At 37.1% G+C, this 23,228-nt stretch overlaps 1 protein-coding gene across 2 annotated transcripts in view; it reads right to left on the bottom strand.

Annotated features, from left to right (window-relative positions):
- The window catches only part of LOC137394784 (protein transport protein Sec24C-like), a 42,912-nt gene that overhangs the window by 13,156 nt on the left and 6,528 nt on the right, over positions 1-23,228 (bottom strand). For both annotated transcript variants that reach the window (XR_010978373.1, XM_068081551.1), the window contains exons 4-15: positions 19,724-20,608; positions 17,820-17,928; positions 16,565-16,692; positions 16,181-16,319; positions 13,202-13,317; positions 12,219-12,346; positions 11,068-11,259; positions 6,913-7,123; positions 6,017-6,187; positions 4,584-4,680; positions 4,329-4,474; positions 2,548-2,686 (exon numbers count right to left, since the gene is read on the bottom strand). Coding sequence is in view for 1 of the 2 variants with exons in the window: in XM_068081551.1 (XP_067937652.1) it covers positions 2,548-2,686; positions 4,329-4,474; positions 4,584-4,680; positions 6,017-6,187; positions 6,913-7,123; positions 11,068-11,259; positions 12,219-12,346; positions 13,202-13,317; positions 16,181-16,319; positions 16,565-16,692; positions 17,820-17,928; positions 19,724-20,608 (2,461 nt within the window). In the remaining variant the exon portion in view is untranslated. The remainder of the gene's footprint in view (positions 1-2,547; positions 2,687-4,328; positions 4,475-4,583; positions 4,681-6,016; positions 6,188-6,912; positions 7,124-11,067; positions 11,260-12,218; positions 12,347-13,201; positions 13,318-16,180; positions 16,320-16,564; positions 16,693-17,819; positions 17,929-19,723; positions 20,609-23,228) is intronic.

Genomic DNA, 23,228 nt, shown 5'->3' with positions numbered 1-23,228 from the left:
GACATGCATAAATACAGTCTGAACTCGAGCTCCGACCACATTCCATTAAAGATAGTGGTTCGACAAGCAAATTGCTTGAATTCTGAAATAGTCGTATTACAAATGATAAACAATTTCAATCCGTCCCAAAATAGTAAATGTTTTTTTTATGCATTTTAATATCATTTTAAATCATAAACTGTCTGCAGTTTATGAATAGACCCTATATATGAATATACAGAGTACACGGACAGCTACTTTATCGATTTTTATAACTACTTTAGCGATAGAATGTATATGTAGTGTCCACTCCAGCCTCGGTTCTTCTGATTTTTGGGTAAAATAAAAGTGCAGAAATACAGTAGACATTCCTATAATGAATACCTCCTATAACGTAAATTCCACATAACGTAAAAAATTTATGCAAAGTTTTTGCTTCATACTACGTGCAAAGTTCCATATAATGTTAAGTGTCAAATCGGCGCAAGTTCTCAAACTTGATTTGAATAATGATAATCTTATAGTTATCTCGCTGCACTTGTGAGATAAAACGACGTACGTGTAGCGTTATCTCTATTACATATACAAGTTCCAAGTCATTCTAGTTCGCCGAGATAGATCGTCAGGTATGTTGACAAAAACAGAGAGAATAAGAAGCTGAGCAATTGTTCAGCAATACTTAAAGACGATCGATTGGTGCAGGTGTTACAGCGTCAGTCTACACATCTGAATGTCACGAGTTGGAGTATCGTAGACAGTTCTTTTTTATCCTAACCTCGACCCCTACATACAGATAGACGACGGACAGGTACACATCCCTCTTATTATAGTGAAAATATATTTTTGTTTTACTTTATTTGTGATATATAAAAGGTGTGTTATTAGTTTTCATTTGCATAATAAAGTTTGCCGTTTAGAAAAAATAGACCAATTATTATAAATGACCTAAAAAATGTAGTAGAGTGAATGTACAATTACTACAATATTGGACCATAAAACGAGTGAAAGTGATAAAGGAGAAAAGTTGTCACTGCTAACTAATAACACTGCAGTTACGGTACAGCTAACAAATTAACAAAATTAAAGAGTTAAGTCAAGCTTTTCTTTTTGTATGACCCAAAGGGGTGAGTTTGGAAAGATCTTGGAACGGATTAAGCAATTTACATACACATGTATTTTACTGTCCTTATGACATAAAATCCCTATAGGCTAAGGTAAAATTCGTGGAACAGATTATTTATGTTGTAGAGCGTCTACTGTAGCTTGTGTTTTATTCCAGTTAAAGCGCGTACAACAGTCGAACGCTAATGATCTCGACACAAATACTGATGATAAATTTTACATGAAACTTGTTTTTGAGCTAGTGATATGTTTTCTAACAATAACCCATTTTACAAACATCCTGTTCTTCTTTGTCAAGCCTTTTGGATTATACACTTAGTTATTGTAAAAACCTTCAACTAGAATTGAGCACATATCATATATAAGATTGAGTTTACTGCCCGGGACTGAACTAACATGAATAAGGATCGCGATGAAAGATATTTTACCATATATAAAAATGTCCACAAAATATATATTTTTGCCTGACCAACCGGAACAGCAGTCTATCACCGTCCTGTTACACAGATCATGGATAAAATATTAAGTACAAAAGCAAAAAACTTTTTACGGTGTGAACTTACATAATTTAGCATGAAAGACAGTAATTATACAAAAAACAAAAAACTTTTTACAAAACAAAAACTCCAATCATCTTCTATGATTTATCACTGGGAGAGTGTAGCCAGCTGCATCACTTATTTTATTAATATTTATTTGTCAGAAACAGACAGCGTTTACGTAACTATTGCTATAAATCTACTGCAAAAGTACCAGCGTCCTCCATTAAGATATTGACAAACAACTCAAATGCCAACTAAACAAGAGCATAAATAAGCTTCTATAGCAGTACTGGACTCTTTCTCCCCATCAATGTTTTGAAAAACTTAGACTTAAAGATGGACTTAGACAAAACTTTAGTAGATTGTACCGAGAAATATCAATATTTTTCTCTCAGTTTTGGTGTCGAAGGTGATCCGACTGCGAGGATGTTTATAGATTCAAATCGACAAAACCTAATCGCGGTTAAAATGCTCAGATTCAAGCGAAAGTGCAATTATAATGTCTATAGCTGCACTTCGGCAAAGTCACGGACAGAATAGAGACGCGTCTCGACATTTCAACAACAAGAGAGACTGGCAGGGGCGAAACTAAAGACGTCGTTTCGGCACGTAGCTTTCTTCTGAGCGTTTTGCCCGTGACCAAGTTTTGTATATGTTAATCTTGAAACATTATGGCAGTCAAATGACCTCAAACGTAAAATAAAATAACAAATAATAGAAAAATACCGCTACTTTTTAATAAAATCTACTAAAATATAGTTTAAGGTCAAGGTCATCTTTAAAAGTAAAAACAGCACAAATACTGCCTTCTGTTAAACCTGCAGTGAAGAAAACCTACCAACACGACAATGAGCCCTTGGAAAAAGCTAAAAGCCCATCTAACCACGTTGCCACTATCACTCACCAGTTTTGGACAGGAAGTTAATGAGGGTGTCCTGCTCTACATTTTTAAACATTTCTGTCATGAGAGAGCAGACATTGAGGGAAAGGTTGTGAATACGGAGTCTCCTCTGTCCCGTGATACTTGTAAACAACATGGCGACCTGTAACCGGTTATCAATCATAATTTACTGATCAGAGAGATTTTTGCGTGAATCTTGTGCAACTATTACATAAACAAGTCTGCGTTTCCCCCGAAGCTGCGGACAACCAGCTAAAAGTATTAGCAAAACCAGCAAACCGCATGCATGAAAAATTCGCAAAGAAGACCAGCACAGACAAACACGAATAAGCAAAACACATCGTAACGATATATTGATGAGTTTGTTGTTTTGAACATACATCACGACGACTGTATTTGTGTCAGTAGGTCTGAAGTCTCCTGCATTACGTGCACAAAAGACGATTATATAAGAAATGTGTATGGTTCAAAGACAACAGCGTATTCAAATACAGAATTGTTTCAATTGTTTCAAAAAGCATATCAGACAGTCAACTTAACAGTATATACAAGCTAAATATGTTTGAACGAACTCGAGTTGTGTATTCTAATACTATTTATAATTACATAGCGTCTGCAGAAATCTGGACAAAACCCTTAATCAGTAGATCAGTTCCTTAAAATATGATCGATTATTTTCAAAATCGAAAAATTTTGATCCATTTGCTAGCTTGACTTCACATTAACCAATCAGTTCACGTTAACCGATTAACAGTTCGCTACTTTTTAAAATAAAATATGCCACTAGCAATGTGAGGTAATCCATAATATTAAAAAACAAGCACTAAAGATTACGGCTAAAAAACAATTTCTTTATGAAGCAAGCGGAGTATTACTTGACAAACAGATAATCCCAATAGAAGAGTAATACTCTAAGAACAAAAAACTATAGCAAATAAAATTCTAGAACTAAATGAGAAAGGGAAAAGGTTTACGAGAACTAATGATAGCTCCACTTTCACCAACAGACAGCTGACACGTATGAGATATGGTAGGACTAAAAACCATTTAGAGAAGCCCAAGTTTTCACAGTTATCATATTATACATAACTAGTACCCTGGCAAACTATTGTGCTGTGAGAGGTCATCAGGCGAGCCAATAAAGCGCAGAAAATATGTATATACAGAATTATTTTAACATGGAAGGTGAACCAGGTGGTGCAGGTGCTAGCGTGTTGGTCTACAAAGCTGGATGTGTGAGTTTGAGACCCGTTTACAGCAATATTTTTTTTCTCCAAGTAATTGTGACTTTGGACAGACGGAAGGACACATAGGAGACAGAACTTATTATAATAAAGATAATACTGCGCTTAATTATAATGATGAAACCAGCAAGACCAGACTATAAGAATCTGTGATCAATAAAACCATGTAACAGGATAGTCAAGACATCTTCGCGCCTACAAAGTGTCACAAGACACGGATAAGTATAAGCATTTGTCAATTCTGTCGCATTTTTACGGAGTCTGACACTTGAGGAGATTTCTGTCACATCCGCGAATGTCAGGCAATAAATCAGACAACTCGCTTGTTGCACACGCTGTAATTGTTATCAGAATATGTTATGACACAAAAATAAAAACCGCAATTATTTAAAAATTGGCTCGGCAATTGTGTTGTTTACTGACTCGCACTCGTGGATTTATAAATCACAAAATGTTTTCAATGACGGGCCACATTGCAGAGTGCGGAGATTACATCAGACCAAAGGGTGCGACGAAGCACCTATTGAGTCATACACACACCTGGACATAGACGCCATCACCTTCATTCAACTTGTCATCGTGCTTGATCTCGCAGCAGAATGTCTTATCCGAGTCCACTACAGCCATTTCTACATCCGTTGTGTTGGACATGTAAAAGTTTCCAACGAAGTCGACAGGACGAATTCCTGAAAATAATGTCTAACATAAACAGGCGGGTGAAAAGAGAGGCCGAAGCAAAGGCAACCAACTTCATAAATGTTATATATCAGAGGAATGATTAAAAACTGTCCTTACCAGTGCTGGTTCTCACTCTAACAATGCAATCAAAGGCTATCTGTTTGCTGACTGCTGACTTTAGGTCATTTATAAATCTAGTTCCATGTGAATCAGCCTACAAATATCAGAAGAAACTTAAGAAGTCATGAGTCGATGGCTCAGCATAGTGTATAAATACCGATGTATCCAATGCTGTTGTATCCAACAGCAAAAAGCTCAAAGTTATACACAAGCCAGTATCATACTTTGTAATGCAAAGCCACAAAATTGACATCTCTACCAGCAGAACAGATAAGTCCATGGGTGATTATGTGTAATGCTGTTGGTCTGAATGATACGGCGGAAATGCTAATTTGTGAAACAATCTTTTTACTACTAAGTCCTAATACGCTCTTTCAGGCGTTGAGATAAATAACTCTACGGAAAGTGTTAAAGAAGCCAGGTAAAAGTAATTTGCATCATAATATAGTGCGTGGCCAGTGGGTTATGTGAAGATAATTCTTTGAACATTTGGATCGAAAAGATGATAGCAGTATTCAACACTTGCTGTCGTGATCTTAAACTTCTGAACACAGACATTAAAATGTGAGATGCATCGTTAAACCTGTAGCATATTATTTTAAAAATTTTGCAATGTTTTTGTGAATAGTTTTAACAGAATAGAGCCATAGAGCTAACCATGCAAAAATATTCTCACCAGATTTGATGTAACATCAAATTAAACAATTCCTGAATAATTTGTTACCTGCAGTAGAACAGGTTCAAATCAAAGGCAACTTTTGCATGCGTTTAATTAACTGTTAAAAAGCCTTGATAAAATAGATTTTGAGTTACGTAACACAACAATTATAGGAGAAAAAAATCACAGACAGCATCCAAATGATTTGCGAGCTGAGTAAAAGAGAAATAAACGAAGCAACGCGGAATGAGCTGATTAATGTGACGAAGTGAGAGTAACCAGCCTAAACATATGCGCATACGATTTACTAATTACCCATGTGCATATGGATCCTTTTTGCTCTTCCATAACAAAATACATCTATTTTTAGAATGTACTATAGCTGCAAGGCTAGACAAACAGGGCCTGCAGAATACAAGGAACCTGATAGCTAAATACCTTCGCTGTCGCTTGCACAACGCACACTCGGCGATATTTTTTGCAACAATTGCTTATTCTAGGAAATTTTCCCATGTCAAAATCAGTAAGTATACCAAGACCAGGGACATTCGTGGAATGCTTACACATGGCAGCTTGAAAACAGTTTTTTCTGTTAGACATTCCCTTTTTCATTAACAAACAAAATTCTACCAATACAGCAGTGCACCAGAGAGAATGCGGTTGATTGGATAATGACCAATAAAAAACAAATAGCGAATTCCGCGATTATCAACATACATTATTCGGCAAAATGATGATGCATTGAAAAAATCATACAATACTATCGACTGACCGTAAAATACTCATAGCGATAGATGTCCCCTCCAGTCATGCGAGGTACCTCGCGAATGGTCGCTATGTCTATATAAGAATTGGGAAAGAGGAAGAGGTCAACACCGCAGCCGTGCGTCACGCATTCCTGGCCGAGAGACGAATAGAAGGTACCCGCAGGAGTTAGTATGGTCTGTAAACAAAACAGTAAAAGATGCTCAAGTACTGGGAAGGTATTGTATAAAACTTACAGAAACTTTTCAATTTGATACGAAACTGCGGAATAATCAATATAACAATAACACTCAGTTGTTTGTTTCTCAATGACAAATCCTACAGGGGAGTCTGCACAACACCAAGGGAGACAATTAGTGCTAGTTTAGCTAAATGCATATGGAAACCTTAACCAGCACGTGTTGAGAGTGAGCTATCAGAGCGTGACAACCTCTAAAGGGGCTCAAACAAATTACTTTTCAGCAAATCAATTAAATTGCTGAATCCAAGGTCAGCGAAAGGCTTCACCAACCCAGCGTGTCATAACGTAACACATGTCTATGTCACTAACCTATTGATCTCCCTGTAAGAAAGTTGAACTTTCAGCCTGAAAAGATTTAACATTTGCATCTACCAGGCCATACTGCAGATTGTACATGACATAAAACCTGGCAACGCCTACCAATAAATTTTCCTTTCTATATTTAAAATTGTTTTCTCCTACACTTACACATACGCACTTACACACCACCCCTACCATACCACCACCATCGCCCCTCTCTCACTCGATCTTAATAATTTAGTGCTAAAACAGAGAATGTCGGAGATTACTGATAGGGCAGCCATCAATCAAATAGAAAATGAGACACTCCGATGGGCTGCTGACCCAACTATATTAACATACTTAAGCTGACAGTCACTTACGTTCTCTTTCTCCGTCCCGAGCAGCTTTCTATCATCTCGGTTCTGGAGGACTCCAGGAGCGTCGGCTGTCGGTAACGATGTATGGAATACAAAGAGTTTGCCAGGACAACCAGCCGATTTGAGCGCATCGAGACCAGCCTGAATGACCGGACCCAGAACTACGGAAGTCTCCCTGCTTTCCGCAAACATTTCTGGCAATTGCTCCAGAAGACTAGATGAAAAGACAAAAGATGGTAGTTGGTTTTTTACATCGACCACCTCAACTTATCTTTACTAACAAATCAAATTAAATACATGTAAAAGTATGAGAACATGCAAATGCTAGCTCTTATTTGTTGATATGTTCAGGACAATGTGCAGTAAATGTGGAGATAGAAAAAGTTGAAGTCTTCCTGTGTACTTTTCTATGATTACTAAGCTAAAGACGTTGTCAGATTCCGACTTGCACCCCCAGAGTGGTACACCTGAAAATATCTAGTCTTCAACAGAGTGCTGGATAAGTATTTGGTTAGGCCTACAGATATACGTATATACAGATATATATGGAGTTATCTTCCACACGATGCTTTTTGCGGCATGCAACCCCCATGGTAATTACCTGATCAATTACAAAATGACCTTTGAAAAAATCCAATAACAACATTTTTAGCGTGCATCAAAAATGTTGCAGCCTACAAATATTAATTATTTATAAAGGTCTCAGTTTATAGTTTTTAATTATGCATTGATGGATATATCCATATATATATATTTTCAACGAACCCGACTGCACATCTGCGGTTATCACGTACCCTCACGTATTCTAATGAAAAGCAAAAAGTACTAATTTTTTCTGCAACTGTGAGGAGTACACTATTGGAAATTAAATACACAAGCCTATCATGCACTCTTATGCGTATGGAATTCGAAAGTATTCAAAGTACCATATTTCAATTCCTGATAATATTGCTGATGTTTAGTTACAAAGCCAAGTTTGATTAGTCACATATATGGCTGAAACACTGGGGAATAATCAAACATTGAATAGGCGCACCCCATGTTGTGTCACTATTGCATCAGTACAGGTGCAACCCATGTTGTGTCACTATTGTATCGACATAGGTACAAGCCATGTTGTGTCACTGTATTGCATCTGAATTGCAAATCAAACTTAATTATATTTTTTCAAGTAACACAGAAATAAAAATTGTGACATTTAAATTTGAAACAAAACTAATATTTCATACTTTACTGTAATTCACCTGTGATTGTGAAAACACATGATTGGCTGTATTTTAACGTACCAAACGGGCAAGTTGAAACAAATCAAAGTCAAGTTATGGAAAATTAAAAACAGAAAACGATAGACTTTCTTAAGTCCCTAATTATCTTCCCCCTTTCTCCAATCAGTTAAAAGTAGCGCTGTGATACAATTAATTTGAAATCTAAAATAGATCATGACAAATCTATTGTGACGGCGTGTACTAAACCCTTGTAAACACAAAACTAAAGCACTTTTAGTGAAGCTAAACTGCTAGAGTGGGGGCAGTTATACGATCAATGCAACAGCGTGCTTTTAAATTACAAGTAATACTATTCAATAAACAGTATTATTGATAAACCACTGCAACAAATATAATTACCGTAAACAGTTGAAGAATATAAAACATAAAACAAATGCATTTTACAAATATTACAGTTGGCTACATCTTAAATGATGTACTTGATAACTAATGGTCAAATATACTTTGATTAAAAAGTCTATCAAAGTGACTCTGTGGCTCTTGGGTTATGCAAGAAAAAGCTATGAACAAAGTCCTGCTTCTCAAATTGCGTCCACAGACCATGTGATGACTACCAGTCAGTTGTATTGAGAAAATAAACTGTCAAGATTGTAAACGGCGTCGAAATGATCCGTAGGAAGGGTGTGAGACACAAAAAAGAATTTCGCAATCGGCAAGGCTGCATGCACTTATAAACAATGCAATATTAAATGAGTTGAGCAACTTCTGTCCCCTGAGAATCAACAAACAGCATGCCGCCGTTTACACCACTAACATTTCGACATACAATATCTAATGGCGGATGGGAAAATCCAATCACACGCTAGAAGACTACAAGCATTTTCCCAAGGAATATTAGCTGCACTGTATTATAATGAAATGTTAGCAATAATAGAATGTAACAACATTATTGAAATCAGAACGCGTCGGCTTGAGATATTTTTGGCTCATAGAAGAAGTTTCCAGGATGATGACACAAACTTGGAAATACAGATATCACGGGTTTGCGAAATGTATGCATAGCAGCATCAAAACAGCATTGAACTTTCCCTAACCTGGACAGTAGCGCCAACTTGGTGCAAAATGCAGCCAAAGAGGTGCTAAGATCCTAGAAGTGAAAATCAGTCAGTTTATAGAATGTTTTTAAAAAATGAAATAAATTGGCATAATCTATACTAACAAATCGCACTTGGACATTGTGTGCCTCCTCTAGTCCTTGTAAACACTGCATTTCAACATTTCTACTATTTTTGCTACTCTTACTGTTGGCTCACTGCTACTCTTACTGTTGGCTCACTGCTACTCTTACTGTTGGCTCACTGCTACTCTTAATGTTGGCTCACTGCTACTCTTACTGTTGGCTCACTGCTACTCTTACTGTTGGCTCACTGCTACTCTTACTGTTGACTCACTGCTACTCTTACTGTTGGCTCACTGCTATTCTTACTGTTGGCTCACTGCTACTCTTAATGTTGGCTCACTGCTACTCTTAATGTTGGCTCACTGCTACTCTTAATGTTGGCTCACTGCTACTCTTACTGTTGGCTCACTGCTACTCTTACTGTTGGCTCACTGCTACTCTTACTGTTGGCTCACTGCTACTCTTACTGTTGGCTCACTGCTACTCTTACTGTTGGCTCACTGCTACTCTTACTGTTGACTCACTGCTACTCTTACTGTTGGCTCACTGCTATTCTTACTGTTGGCTCACTGCTACTCTTAATGTTGGCTCACTGCTACTCTTAATGTTGGCTCACTGCTACTCTTACTGTTGGCTCACTGCTACTCTTACTGTTGGCTCACTGCTACTCTTACTGTTGGCTCACTGCTACTCTTACTGTTGGCTCACTGCTACTCTTACTGTTGGCTCACTGCTACTCTTACTGTTGGCTCACTGCTACTCTTAATGTTGGCTCACTGCTACTCTTACTGTTGGCTCACTGCTACTCTTACTGTTGGCTCACTGCTACTCTTACTGTTGACTCACTGCTACTCTTACTGTTGGCTCACTGCTACTCTTAATGTTGGCTCACTGCTACTCTTAATGTTGGCTCACTGCTACTCTTACTGTTGGCTCACTGCTACTCTTAATGTTGGCTCACTGCTACTCTTACTGTTGGCTCACTGCTACTCTTACTGTTGGCAATATCTATATTTGACAAAAGCAGTTCATGTGATTGGCAAAAGAAGTATAACATAACCAGTTTTTATATTCCAAGCTTTTGTAGATCCTCGCTTAAGGTAATGATGTAGAAAACAAGAAAAACACTATTACTAACGCAATTGTGGGAGACTAATGTCCTCGGTTCCTCTAAAAACTAGGGGCATGCCATGATACTATCTATCTAAGGAGTCACGTTGTATCATTAATGCAACAGGCAAAATACAAAAATGATATTAAATTTTTTTACTCAAATTGGATTAAATATTCTGTAAAAAATATTAAAACTTCCTCATTTTTTCTAAATATGAAAATAAGGCAATTTCCCAAATTTTAATTGTATGTGTTTATATTCATAGTTGAACGTGTAGCTGTAAAATGGAAAGCCGGCAAAATATACACAAAGGCAAATATAACTTTAACAACAAATTTAGTTAGATACATTCAGTTAGTAACATTCTTCAAGTGTGGAAAATTTCTGGGTCACACTATCAGTAAACATAATGTGAGAAGAGACCTTCGCTGTTGTTTTAAGAAACCATAAACTTTCATCCTTCCTTTAAACTAATTGGCTCCTTACTCTCGTATAGAGTATTCAAATATATACATACACAACTTTAAGACCATGAACCTGCTAATGTATGACTTTAAAAATTACAACAAAAAGCCACATTAACAAACAGTATTATAATTTGTCCTAAAGCAACTGATAAATCATGTGTTAAATGGTACCTTTGTATAACGCTGTCCGATTCAGAAAGATTTACTAAGAAACCATCGACCATTGGAACAAAGACGTCCTTAACATCGCCGACAACCATCATCTGTGGCTGGACCAGATTGCCGAGTACGTTGTAAAAGTGAAGTACATTGGTGTAGGTGACAAATCCAACCTTTATCTCGGACTCCTCCATCCCTTGTTCTCTGCATAAACATAAATAATGGGTGCAAGGAGAATGAAACAATGAAATTACAATGCATCACATGACATGATACATGGAAGAAAAGACAGTACAAGCAACATAGTATATCTTTAGCATATCCCTGACAGAGACGCAGACTTAATGATGAATATACACAAAACTTCAGTACATTTTAACAAAAAGTATCGCTATTTTTCATTTTGATTTGATTTCACTTTTGATGTTTAAGGTGATTGACTGCCAGGATGTTTCTATATTAAAATTGATAAAACTTAATTGCTATTAAAACGCTCGCATTCAAGCGCAATAGTAATTATGGCATCTATAGTTGCGCTTCAGCGATGGGACCGGCAAAATAGAAACGTGTCACGCTGCAACTTGAAAGCAATAGCAGAGATCAATAACGAGAGAGACAATCAACCGTGCAACTAGTGATGTCATTTCAGCAAATTTTCTTTTCTGAGCCTTTTATTTTAACCGTGATTAAGTTTTGTCGATTTTAATCTTTAAACCGACAGTCAGTTATATCAACTCAAACATCAAAAACAACCACAAATAAGAGCAAAATACTGATAATTTCTGATAAAATCTACTAAAATTTTGTGTAAGTTCATCTCAAACAAAGAAAACAAAGGATGAAACACGACTATTAATAAACATGATACTGACACGCGAGCCTCCAAAATAGATTTACACCTACAAGTGTGAGCAGTCAGCAATATCCTGGTAAACATACTAGAGAGCTATTCATAGAACTCACAAATGTCAAAAAACAAGCTGATAATGTATTTGTAACGCTAATATTGTTGTCTCCAAATCAATCGGGAATATATAGATTGCATTGTTTTTCCCCTTTTGCTATTGTTATCGGTCAAATAAACGTACCATTTGATACACAGATACAGCGGATTTAAAAATGTGAGACAATATCACAGCATCAGATCCCCAGACATAGCTTACTTGGGTAGATGAGGAAGAATATCTTCCCTCAAATGCTGACACAGCAAATGCACTAGCCCACTCTTTACGCTGTTGTATGATACGTCTATCATGAATATGAATGCTGGTGGTCCAGGAAGTATACTATTCTGTAAATAAATATCAGCTATTTGATAAAATATACCGTAAGTCCTCATGCTCAAGTCGCGCGGCTTGTGCTCAAAACCAGATGACTCACGAAAAAAAAATCCTCCAACAAGCCGCGTATGCCCACAGACCGCGGCTAATGACTGAGGTTTTGTCGTCCTTGACCCTTCAGGAGCAAGAGTGTTGAGAAGGGTTTCGCTATACCCCCGTACTCTTGAATAAGTAAACAGGCTACATCAGTACATGTGAAAAAAATTTTCTTTTACTTCCAAGTTCGAATTAAAATTCCTAAACCCTTGCATCAAGAACTTACTTGCCATGTCTCAGCTAGATTTTTATTGCGCTGTTAGAGGGCTTCACGTTTATGGAAAGATGCCGGTCAAGAATGAAACGGTTTCAATAACCTACGACTGTGGTGAGTTAAACATTAGCGATAAATTCTTCTTTAGTCTAAAGTACTATTCCATAAACATGACCTTGAAAATAAACGAGTAGGTCGCCAAATCCCGTACATAAAAGTGTATCATGACTGCGATTCTATGGTCATAGCGCAAAACTGAGCAGAGACCGCATTTATCGAGAAGCCGCCCTAAGCCTCACGTAAGTTTTAAAAACTTGGCTTTAGCCGCGGCCTATGACCTTGAACCAGAAGCCGCGCCCAACGACAAGCCGCGCGGCTTGAGCTTAAGGACTTACGGTATAACAAAAACATTAAAAAACAACAAATGACAATGCTGGTATAAAAACTGAAAATTAATCTCATGTTTTATACGTGTTTTACTTCCAATAAATTAAACAAGAAAAATTGCGTAAAGAGTTGTCATCTTACATGAAATGAGAAGACAACTACAACATACTTTGCAATAATCTTTGGTGGCTACAAATTCGTAAGAGCCGAGGCAGAGTTCTGGTCTCTCATAAGTGTCCACCCTTCTTCCAGTATGGTCTAGATGAGCAAAATACTCTTGGGGAACTAAAAACATACAACTTCAAATAAATATCTCAGACATATGTGCCAGGTTGAAGGTTGACTTGCAACAAAATTTACATTAGTTATTTGGTATCAAAAGGTTCAGAATGTCTTACTCGGCTATGTTGTGGGTTCAAAATATGTGGAAATGTGATTACAAGCTTTGAAAAGCTCAAAAACAAACAGTTAATCGCAGCCATCACGAAAACACTGTATGTTGGAATCCCTCTCAAAATGGCTCAAATGTGACGTAGATGAACAAGATGTGTTTGTTTAGACTTTCATGCAATCTCATTTGCTGAAATATTTTCACAAATACACTTCACGCATTCAATGAAACCATGTCTATTGTCCTTACGCGCCTGTTTCATTATCCTTGTAATGCTGTCACTTTGAGCACTGATATCTCAAAACCAAGGTTAAAAATCAGTTTAATTTTTTAACCATAGCTTGAGGGGGTGCATATCATCCTCTGATAACCACGAAGAACCTGTTGGTCACTGGTGATGGTCGAAAAGTGCTGCAGAAATTGTTCGCGTCATTTGGCCGGAAATATGGGTCACATGATAAGATTACAACTACATGATTAGACCAAGTTGAAACAAAACTGTAAATTAGCGAGCATCTACACGTGTATTTGATAAAGGCTTTCCGGTAAAGGCCGAAGTGTTTGTCATAAACTAGGGCTATGAGACACTTTATATTGAGCTTTTTATTGGCCTTTCATTTCACGTGATAATATCACGTATCAAAACAATAATCACGTCGAGTTGAATATGTTATCGAAATAAAGGGATTCCAACTTATGGCCGTTTTTTTACTTGTTCGTTTTTGAGCTTTCAAAAGCTTGTAATCACATTTCCACATATTTTGAACCTACAACACATAAGAGTAAAACATGGTGAACCTTTTGATACCAAATAACTGTAATGAAAATTTTGTTGCAAGTCAACCTTTAAGGTACGCAAGCAGAGACAGCAGGCATGGCAAATGATTCAGAGTGCAGTTTGATGTCAACCTAAATCTTTGAGCAGCCAAAAACATCATAATAAGAGTGTTAGACAATCATTAAAACTATTAATAGAAATTTAAGCCAAGCTGTTCAAATACTATTTTTCCTTAGAGTTGTCTGCTCCTGACCGGCTAGTAAAAATCAGTAGAAGAGCGTTAATGCATTGAATGAATATTTATATAAATCCTAGCTGATACAACTGCAATATACATGTACAAAAGTTTGAAATGAATCCGAGGATACTGAAGACCTCTCAATAAGAAGTGCTCATATACATAGCCTAAAGAGGAGAGGATAAATCTTATACTTTTCTTATCTATGTAGACAAGATGAGACAAATCTTGAACAAGTGAGAAAACCACTTATGTAACTGGTAATAGACAACAAGCATCTTTAAATACCAGAGCATAAATCCATTAGTTGTTGCAAAACTTTTCGCTTTTTTTCATTAAAATTTGAAAGCAACACCATAGAAATAATCAATAACAGTCGCAGACTAATAGTAGTTCCTTGTTTAATGCGGTCTTTCTACTTCGAAGTAGCTTACATATATAAAAAACGGTTCAAATTTATGATGGTAGATAAAATTTGAAAGCAACACTAAAAATAATTACTAACTGCCTCAGACGTATAGTAGTCCCTTGTTTAACTCGGTCTTAATACTTCGATGTACATATGATATATAAAAAAACCGTTTGCAAGTCAAAGTTCAGTTAGTCAGCTCTAACTCAGTTAGTCAAGTCAGCGCCGAAAGTTAAGTTTAGCGAGCAAAACTTTTACGCGTTGCATTTGTGCTAAATGCAACGCGTAAATGTTTTGCTTTGCCAAAAAATTGTTTGAACTCTAATATCGACTAGTTCAGCAGTGCAAAAAGAGTTGAGGTCAGATGACATTGTGGAAGGTATTGGACAACCAGAAGATGTTCGTTCCATCGAAAGCAACAATCAGAACGCAGCTATCCGAGCAAATGATGGAATTGTTTGTTTTCAAAATGCTAATTTTTGTTTCTGCATGTAATATAAGTATGGTTCGTTTATGTCACTTGTTCATGAATATATATTTGTAGCATTTGATAGATTATTATTATATAACTTGTAAATTTGCAAATTTATAGCATATTATTTAATAGCAACATTGCGGTAATCTGATTATACAATTGATCCATGCTCGTAACTCCTCTTCTATTGCACATAAAAAGTTAGTTTTGGCTGCAAACTGTAGCAAACTTATCAATGAGTGCAATGAGCTTTTATGCAACATTGTTAAATATAGATATAAAATAAAAATATGTCTTCAAATTTAGAATTAAATAAAAATTGAAAGCTCTAACAAATTGTAAAGCAAGACAATGGCTAAAATATCATCGCAGATCAATTGCAGGCAAAAGATGTATATCAGAGTAGTTCTGAGAAACTATCAGAGTAGTAGAAACGGAGAAGCTGGTAAAGATATTTCTCAGTTTCTCAATGCAAATTTATTAAGAGATCTTTGACAAGTTGGAGGTAAGTTAGCAGATTTATTGCATCCAAAAGGTTTATACTGCTCCACCAGAAAAAAGAGAGCCAAGTATAGGCGACATTCGCTTCGCCCGCAAAAGGGTTAAATTTATTTTCCCAAAATTTTGACGAGCCATTTAAAGAATACACCAACAGTTCTATTTGACCGCTACCTCTAATTGACCGCCACTATAGAAGAAGTGCTAAAAATAAAGTGCCATGGGGTTGAATAGAAGGTTTTACGATAATTGTGAGGAAGACCCGTGCGAGAGTCGCAATAACAGAATTTCACCATGTCACTTTACTCATTTGATGAGGCCGAGTTTAGACGAATGAACATACATTTACAGACACATACCATCAGTTGCGCAAGTGCAGTAAGGACAGGAGAATCGCCTCCCTCCGTCTATGAATTGCATATGAGGTGACATGTACGCTCTGCATCTACGACATCTGACAGGCCCGAGTTCCCCAAGATTGACCAATGGTGGTGGTCGCTGAAACGCATGTGACATAGTTAGACCGAATGAGCTAGTTGTTTATATTCCGATGATAACAACAGTCATGTGGATGAAAGACACTTTTAGTATATCACAGAGTTTTGTGTTTTATCTATCACATCTATCTCCTGGTGATCTGTTCCACTTAATAATTGGTTTAACAAACAACAATCATGCAAGTGAACAATTAATTTTGAAAACTAAAAGCCGGATATGTAATAGCCTTGTTCACTGTCCCTCACCTCACTGGCGGGTATCTTAGCATAAGGAGTGCAGGCGACAGCAAATGGCATCTTGCATTGTTTCATCATCTCACTACTGTTTGGTATGCTGTACATTGTCGACCTTAGATATCGAGGATTGCAGTTTCCTGAAAACACAAAAAATGTAATGGTTGATAACGCTCTATAATATTGTCATTGAAATAGTACCAAAAATAAAGCTTCATCTATGCATTAGGCATATTTATGTAAAAGAAACTCAAGAATTGAAAATATGCTCTAGAAAAATGATAAAAAATGCTATTGGACTAACAATTATTACAATGTACTAGCAGCAAATCATCAGATCAAAGTAAAATGCTTAAAGGTTGACTTGCAACAAAATTCACATTACAGTTATTTGGTATCAAAAGATTCACCATGTCTTACTCTGCTGTGTTGTAGGTGCAAAATATGTGGAAATGTGATTACAAGCTCCTAAAAGCTCAAAAACGAACAGGTAATCGGAGCCATCACGAAACTGCCGTAGATTAGAATCTCTTTCCAAAACAGCTCAAATGGGACGTAGTTGTACAAGGTGGCTTCTGTTTACACTTTCATGCAACCTCAATCGTCGAAATATTTTCACAAATATACTTCACGCATTCAATAAAACCATGTCTATCGTCCCTACGCGTCTATTTCATCATCATTGTAATGCTGTCATTTAGAGCACTGATTTTTCAAAACTCAGTGAAAATTCATTTAATTTTTTAACCTTAGCTCGAAAGAGTGAATATCATCCTCTGATAAACATGACGAGCCTGTTGGTCACCTGCGATAATCGAACAATGCTACAGAAATTATTCGGGCCATTTGGCAGTAAGTATAGGTAACATGATCGGATTACGACTAGACGATTAGACCAAGCCAAAACAAAACTGTAAACTAGCGAGCATCTGTGTTTGGTAAGGGCTCTTTGGTAAAACCTGAAGTGTTTGTCATAAACTAGTGCTACGAGAAGTTTTATATTGATCCTTTTATTGCCCTTTCAATTCACGTGAGAACATCACGTGTCAAAACAATAAACAAATCGTTTGAGTACAACAGAAAAATAAATTGATTCCAATCTACGGCGGTTTGAGCTATCTAAGCCTGTAATCACATTTCCACATATTTTGCACCTAAAACACAGCAGAGTAAGACACGGTGAATCTTTTGATACCAAATAATTGTAATGTGAATTTTGTTGCAAGTCACCCTTCAAGTGAATTGCATAACTAACAGAAATATTTACCTTGGTCTTGACAGGTAAAATCTGTGGTTACTAGAGGCGGGACAACTCCTCTTTGCGCTGTCTGAAATACTCCACTCTTCATTTTTATGTCATCCATGATGACCTGAATCTGCATTTAAGAAATAGTTGACAAGCCGTTACGCCAATGTAACAATTTCCAAAGCTGCTAAAGACAGTGACATCATGATTTTAGCAAACTAACCAAGAATCCAATTTAAGCCACCAAGTATGGTATTTTGATATTAGGCAACAGCTGATACTTTTATTGCAGGCATTGAATGAGTCACCGGCATTGAATGAGTCACGGGCATTGAATGAGCCACGGGCATTGAATGAGTCACGGGCACTGAATGAGTCATGCCAATTACATGTAGCACCGATTAAACAATACCACAAGGACAACACTGCGCAAACAAGAAAGTCTTGCCAGTTGGAACACTGCTACTACGCTGACACCACTACTACACAGACACTCTAAACTCGTCGCCTTTCAAAATAAGAACACAAAAACTTGCTTTACGAACCTTTCTATAAAATATTTTTAACATACCGTCTTGCCTTACAAAGTTGTACCGTAAGACCTGACAGTACAGGAGTTTGACAACATCTAGTCTTGCTAGGGCACTAGGATTGTTTATAGACTATCATACAGTAATTGAAAAAAGAAAACATTACTCATAAAAATACAGACATACTAAACTGATATTCATGACAATGGACTGTCATAGAGTACAGTATATTATATAATAACAGTACAATCAAACATTGACATACAAAGTTATAATGTTTTGATATTTCCTTCGCATGACATAAATTTCATAGGCTGAGACAAATGTCCTTATAACAATACATTATATTATCCTTAATTTGTTCTGAAGCCCAAAAAACAACTATAAATTTATTTTATATTTTACGTGATTACACTAAACATTAAACAAATGCATTATTTAAAATTATACTTAAAACATCTGTAAAAACTAAATTATTAAAATAAGAATCAGTAAAAAGATATTTTTTCAGTATAGCGACACTTGAAGGAAGGTGTAAACTCAGCAATGCTAGGTTTGGTAGAAAAGTGAGAGGTAGTGATAAGTGGCACAACTCGGGCTAATGAAAACCCAACATCCTTGCGCTTAACTTTTTAGGCATTTTTAATTATCTTTGTTTCATTGTTAATTTCTACTAGCTTTTTTGCTTATAACTACAAAGCTACAATGCTTTAAACATTGCGATTGTCGTAAGTTGAAAACGATGTTGCCTGTCGACGCAAATATTTGCTCAAATTTTACATTGTATGTCGACAAGTTCACAAGTGGAGGTGATTGTAAGTCGGAGTTAGACTGTACTGAAGGAAATGGCAGCAACTTAATGCATAATCCGAGTCAACAACAGAAACAAAAAAGCATCAAACAATAAAAATAGCTACTTTTTAACAAAAAAACATTAAAAAACTTGAAAGAGGTTTAAAAGCATTAACACTCTTTAATTGCGCAGCTATAGAATTAAGCCTTTTCCTTTTGTATCTCATGCTCATGATATGACGGTTAGTTAAAATAAGCATCTTGCCCGCATACTAAGCTTCGAGAATATAAATGGATAATTAAGCGGCTGCAAAAACCTCTAAAGCATTAAAAACAATCGCTATTGCAAATCATCATCTCCGCTATCATAAAGGCTCGGTTGACAACAGGACTAAACAACTAGATAGCGCCGATGACTATTTTGACAGCAGGTCCCATTTTCTGAGCAAAAGCAATACAAGTGCTGAAGCAGATTATCCATCGATAAGCATAGTAAAGTGATAACACTTTCTCCCTGAAGTCCCTGAATATAGCTATAAGAAAGAAACAAGACTGATGATTTTCAGTTTATTAAAATCTATTGTCACCCAGAGTTTGACTCACCGGACTAGGCATGGTGTCAGGATCAAGGCGTTTTGGAGCAGGTGCAGAATTCATATAATTAGCGCCTCCAGATGACCCCATCATTCCTGGTTGCGGCGGCTGACTTGGCATTCCGGGTTGCGACGGGTGGATCATGCCAGGTTGTGGTGGCTGCATACCGTGTTGTGGCGGTTGTGCTGTCATGCCAGGTTGCGGTGGTAGCATACCAGGTCGTGGAGGCTGACTTAGCATGCCGCTCTGTGGTGGTTGACCTGGCATGCCCGGTTGAGGTGGTTGACCTGGCATGCCTGGTTGAGGTGGTTGACCTGACATGCCCGGTTGTGGGGGTTGACCTGGCATGCCCGGTTGAGGTGGTTGGCCTGGCATACCAGGTTGAGGCAGTTGGCCTGGCATACCCGGTTGTGACAGCATACCAGGTTGTCGTGCAGGCATACCTGGTTGTGGCGGATGCATTGCTCCTGGTTGTGGTAAATGTAAACCAGGTTGTTGTAGCTGCCCTGGAGCTTGTGGTTGATTTCCAGCGTTTCCTGGTAAAGGAGCAGATACTCCGTTAGGTTGCCCACCGTATAGCGAAGTGGGTGGCATACTATTAGGTCCTACATTTGAAGTTGGTGGTCCATTGTAATGTGAAGTTGGTGGAACACCAGCCTGCATACCTGCTGTAGGCGGTAGCATTTTGTTAAAAGCGGCGGAAGTGTTCGTTGAGACAGGCTGTGAACCAGAATGTGGTGGAAGCTGGTGTTCGGGCCCATTGGGTGCACCAGGGCCCGCTAATGGCGGTCTATTGAATGACTGTGATGAAGGCATAGGATTGCCTTGACTCTGTGATGCCATGCCATGCGGAGGTGGCTGTTGTAAACTCATTCTATTCATCTGATTGGCCATCTAAATTCAACAAACAACACATTCAACAAGTGAGAACAGCTATATCTGATAGGATAGCTTTCTCCTTGATAAATAAACAAAATGACAATATGTATAAATAAAATAGTGATATGTATAAATAAAATGATGATATTTATAAATAAAATAATATATAACTAAAATGATAATATATATAAATAAAATGATGATATAGATAAATAGAATAATGATATGTATTAACACTTACTATCTAAAAACGGACAGTGAGTAGTTGTGATATATATTTTTTTGCAAACAAATATCGATATTAAAATTTGTCTCCAGGGTGAACACTAAATCATGATTAGCTAACTTCTCAAAACATTACAATTTAAAATCTAAAAAAGATTGTTTGTTCTTGTCAGTGTGCTTGCATTTCCCCATATACTTCAAGAATTTTAGGTATATGAGGAGATATATATACATATGATCGACAGGTATATGTATATACATATGATCGACGGGTATATATACATATGACTGACAGGTATATATACATATGACTGACAGGTATATATACATATGATCGACAGGTATATATACATATGATCGACAGGTATATATATATACATATGATCGACGGGTATATATACATATGACTGACAGGTATATATACATATGACTGACAGGTATATATACATATGACTGACGGGTATATATACATATGACTGACAGGTATATATACATATGACTGACAGGTATATATACATATGACTGACGGGTATATATACATATGACTGACAGGTATATATACATATGACTGACGGGTATATATTAGTGCTGGGCACGAGTACTTCTTGGTCAACGGGTTTAGACCCACCCCCTTCTGTTCGGGTTTTTCGAGTATCGGGTAGCTAGTAGTGCTAGGCTCGGGTATTTCTTTGCCTACGGGTTTTTCGGGTATCGGGTTTGTTGATATGGATTTTATGTTTAAATTTTCTAAACAGATATATCTTCAAATTTACAAAGCAATGATATTTCTTTTCGATTTATTTATCACTTTTCACAATTTTTATTGACTGACATTCGTACTCGCAGCGTTAACAGGTGGATTGTTAAACAGTCAAGATAGTCTGGGGCTACAGGGCTTTTATGTGTAAACAGGTGGCAGAAGATAGGGTCTATGGTAGCTTAATACTTAAGCATGTTCTATGTACCTCTCTGACTTTTTGTAGATGGTGCTCCAAATATCATAAAAAACTTTACATTATCGGCTTTTTCCGTTAGTAAGGCTTGTTGGCTTAGTAAAGCTTGGTTATAATGAATTATGTAATCCATAATAGCTAGCTGTGGTAATCAATTTAAACAGAGTTATTAAATTTTCACTGCTACTATCAACGCTGATAGCTGTTTCTAACAAAGCGATAGCGGAAACAGACTAAGGACCTATGTGTTATCGGTGATAGCGAACACGCGCCGTATTAAAAATGGCATAGATTTGTTTACGAAGCCGATTTGGCTAATTGCGCAAATAAAATTTGATGTAAGTATTTCTTCTCACCTTTTAATGACAAGTAATCACTGCTTGACTACAATATTTCTAGTAGGCATAGTAAATAAGGTATGATATATTTTATTCTATCTATTAAATTAAAGACTCGTTAAACTCCATCGTCATGCCCCCTTAGCAAAAATGGCACAGAAATGCCCTGTGGTCCCAGACTAAGAGCGCAGGGTACAATAGACCGAGTTTTTGTTAACACTACCCGACGGATCCGTGTACCAAAACCCGAACTTGAAAGTCAAAACCCGAACCCGAAGGAATGGAATACCCGAAATCTCTATTACCCGATACTCGAGAGAAGATAAACCCGCGAGTTTAACGAGTATTACTACCCGTGCCCAGCACTAGTATATATACATATGACTGACAGGTATATATACATATGACTGACAGGTATATATACATATGACTGACGGGTATATATACATATGACTGACGGGTATATATATATATACATATGATCGACAGGTATATATACATATGATCGACAGGTATATATACCTACCAGTCATTGTTTATCAACTATTATTGAGTTTGTCAGAGCCTTTGCTCAGTTGAAAACTCAACCTGGTTTACATTAGTACCTGACGTAAAGGATCGACGCAGTTGTAACAAATTGAACTTCCTTAAAAATAATTTCGAGTGTCTTCTGCAGAATGCCATGTTAGGTATGGCATAAGCAACCAAGATTACTTCAAATTATATCTCACATTTAGTCTATACCAAGTTTCCATACAACGATAGGGTAGCGACACACCCCCATATCGCGCTGCAATGCCATCGTGGAAACAGTCATGTTATTCTCATTCTGCAACAATTCAGTGTTGGTGTTTGAAAATGAAACACACACGCCATGCGCCATCTTTGTGCCACGATATAGCCTTAGCGACCAACAGCGTCAACTTGTGCTTGTGCATAGATCTTCCTTTCCTATTGCTTCGTATGCAGAAATGTTTTGTTGTTGAAACCCTCTGATCTCTGTTTTACATGAAACCGAAAATGGCAGCCGAGTATTTAGTTGTATCATAGCTGGATACAACAAAAGCTGACAAGTGGTAGTGACAAAAGCTGTTGACTAACTAGTGTCATGAGCATGAC

This window comes from Watersipora subatra, chromosome 4, assembly GCF_963576615.1.
Source record: "Watersipora subatra chromosome 4, tzWatSuba1.1, whole genome shotgun sequence".
Taxonomy (NCBI): domain Eukaryota; kingdom Metazoa; phylum Bryozoa; class Gymnolaemata; order Cheilostomatida; family Watersiporidae; genus Watersipora; species Watersipora subatra.
Note: the sequence above shows the minus strand (reverse complement) of the source record. Positions and strands in the feature narration are given on the sequence as shown.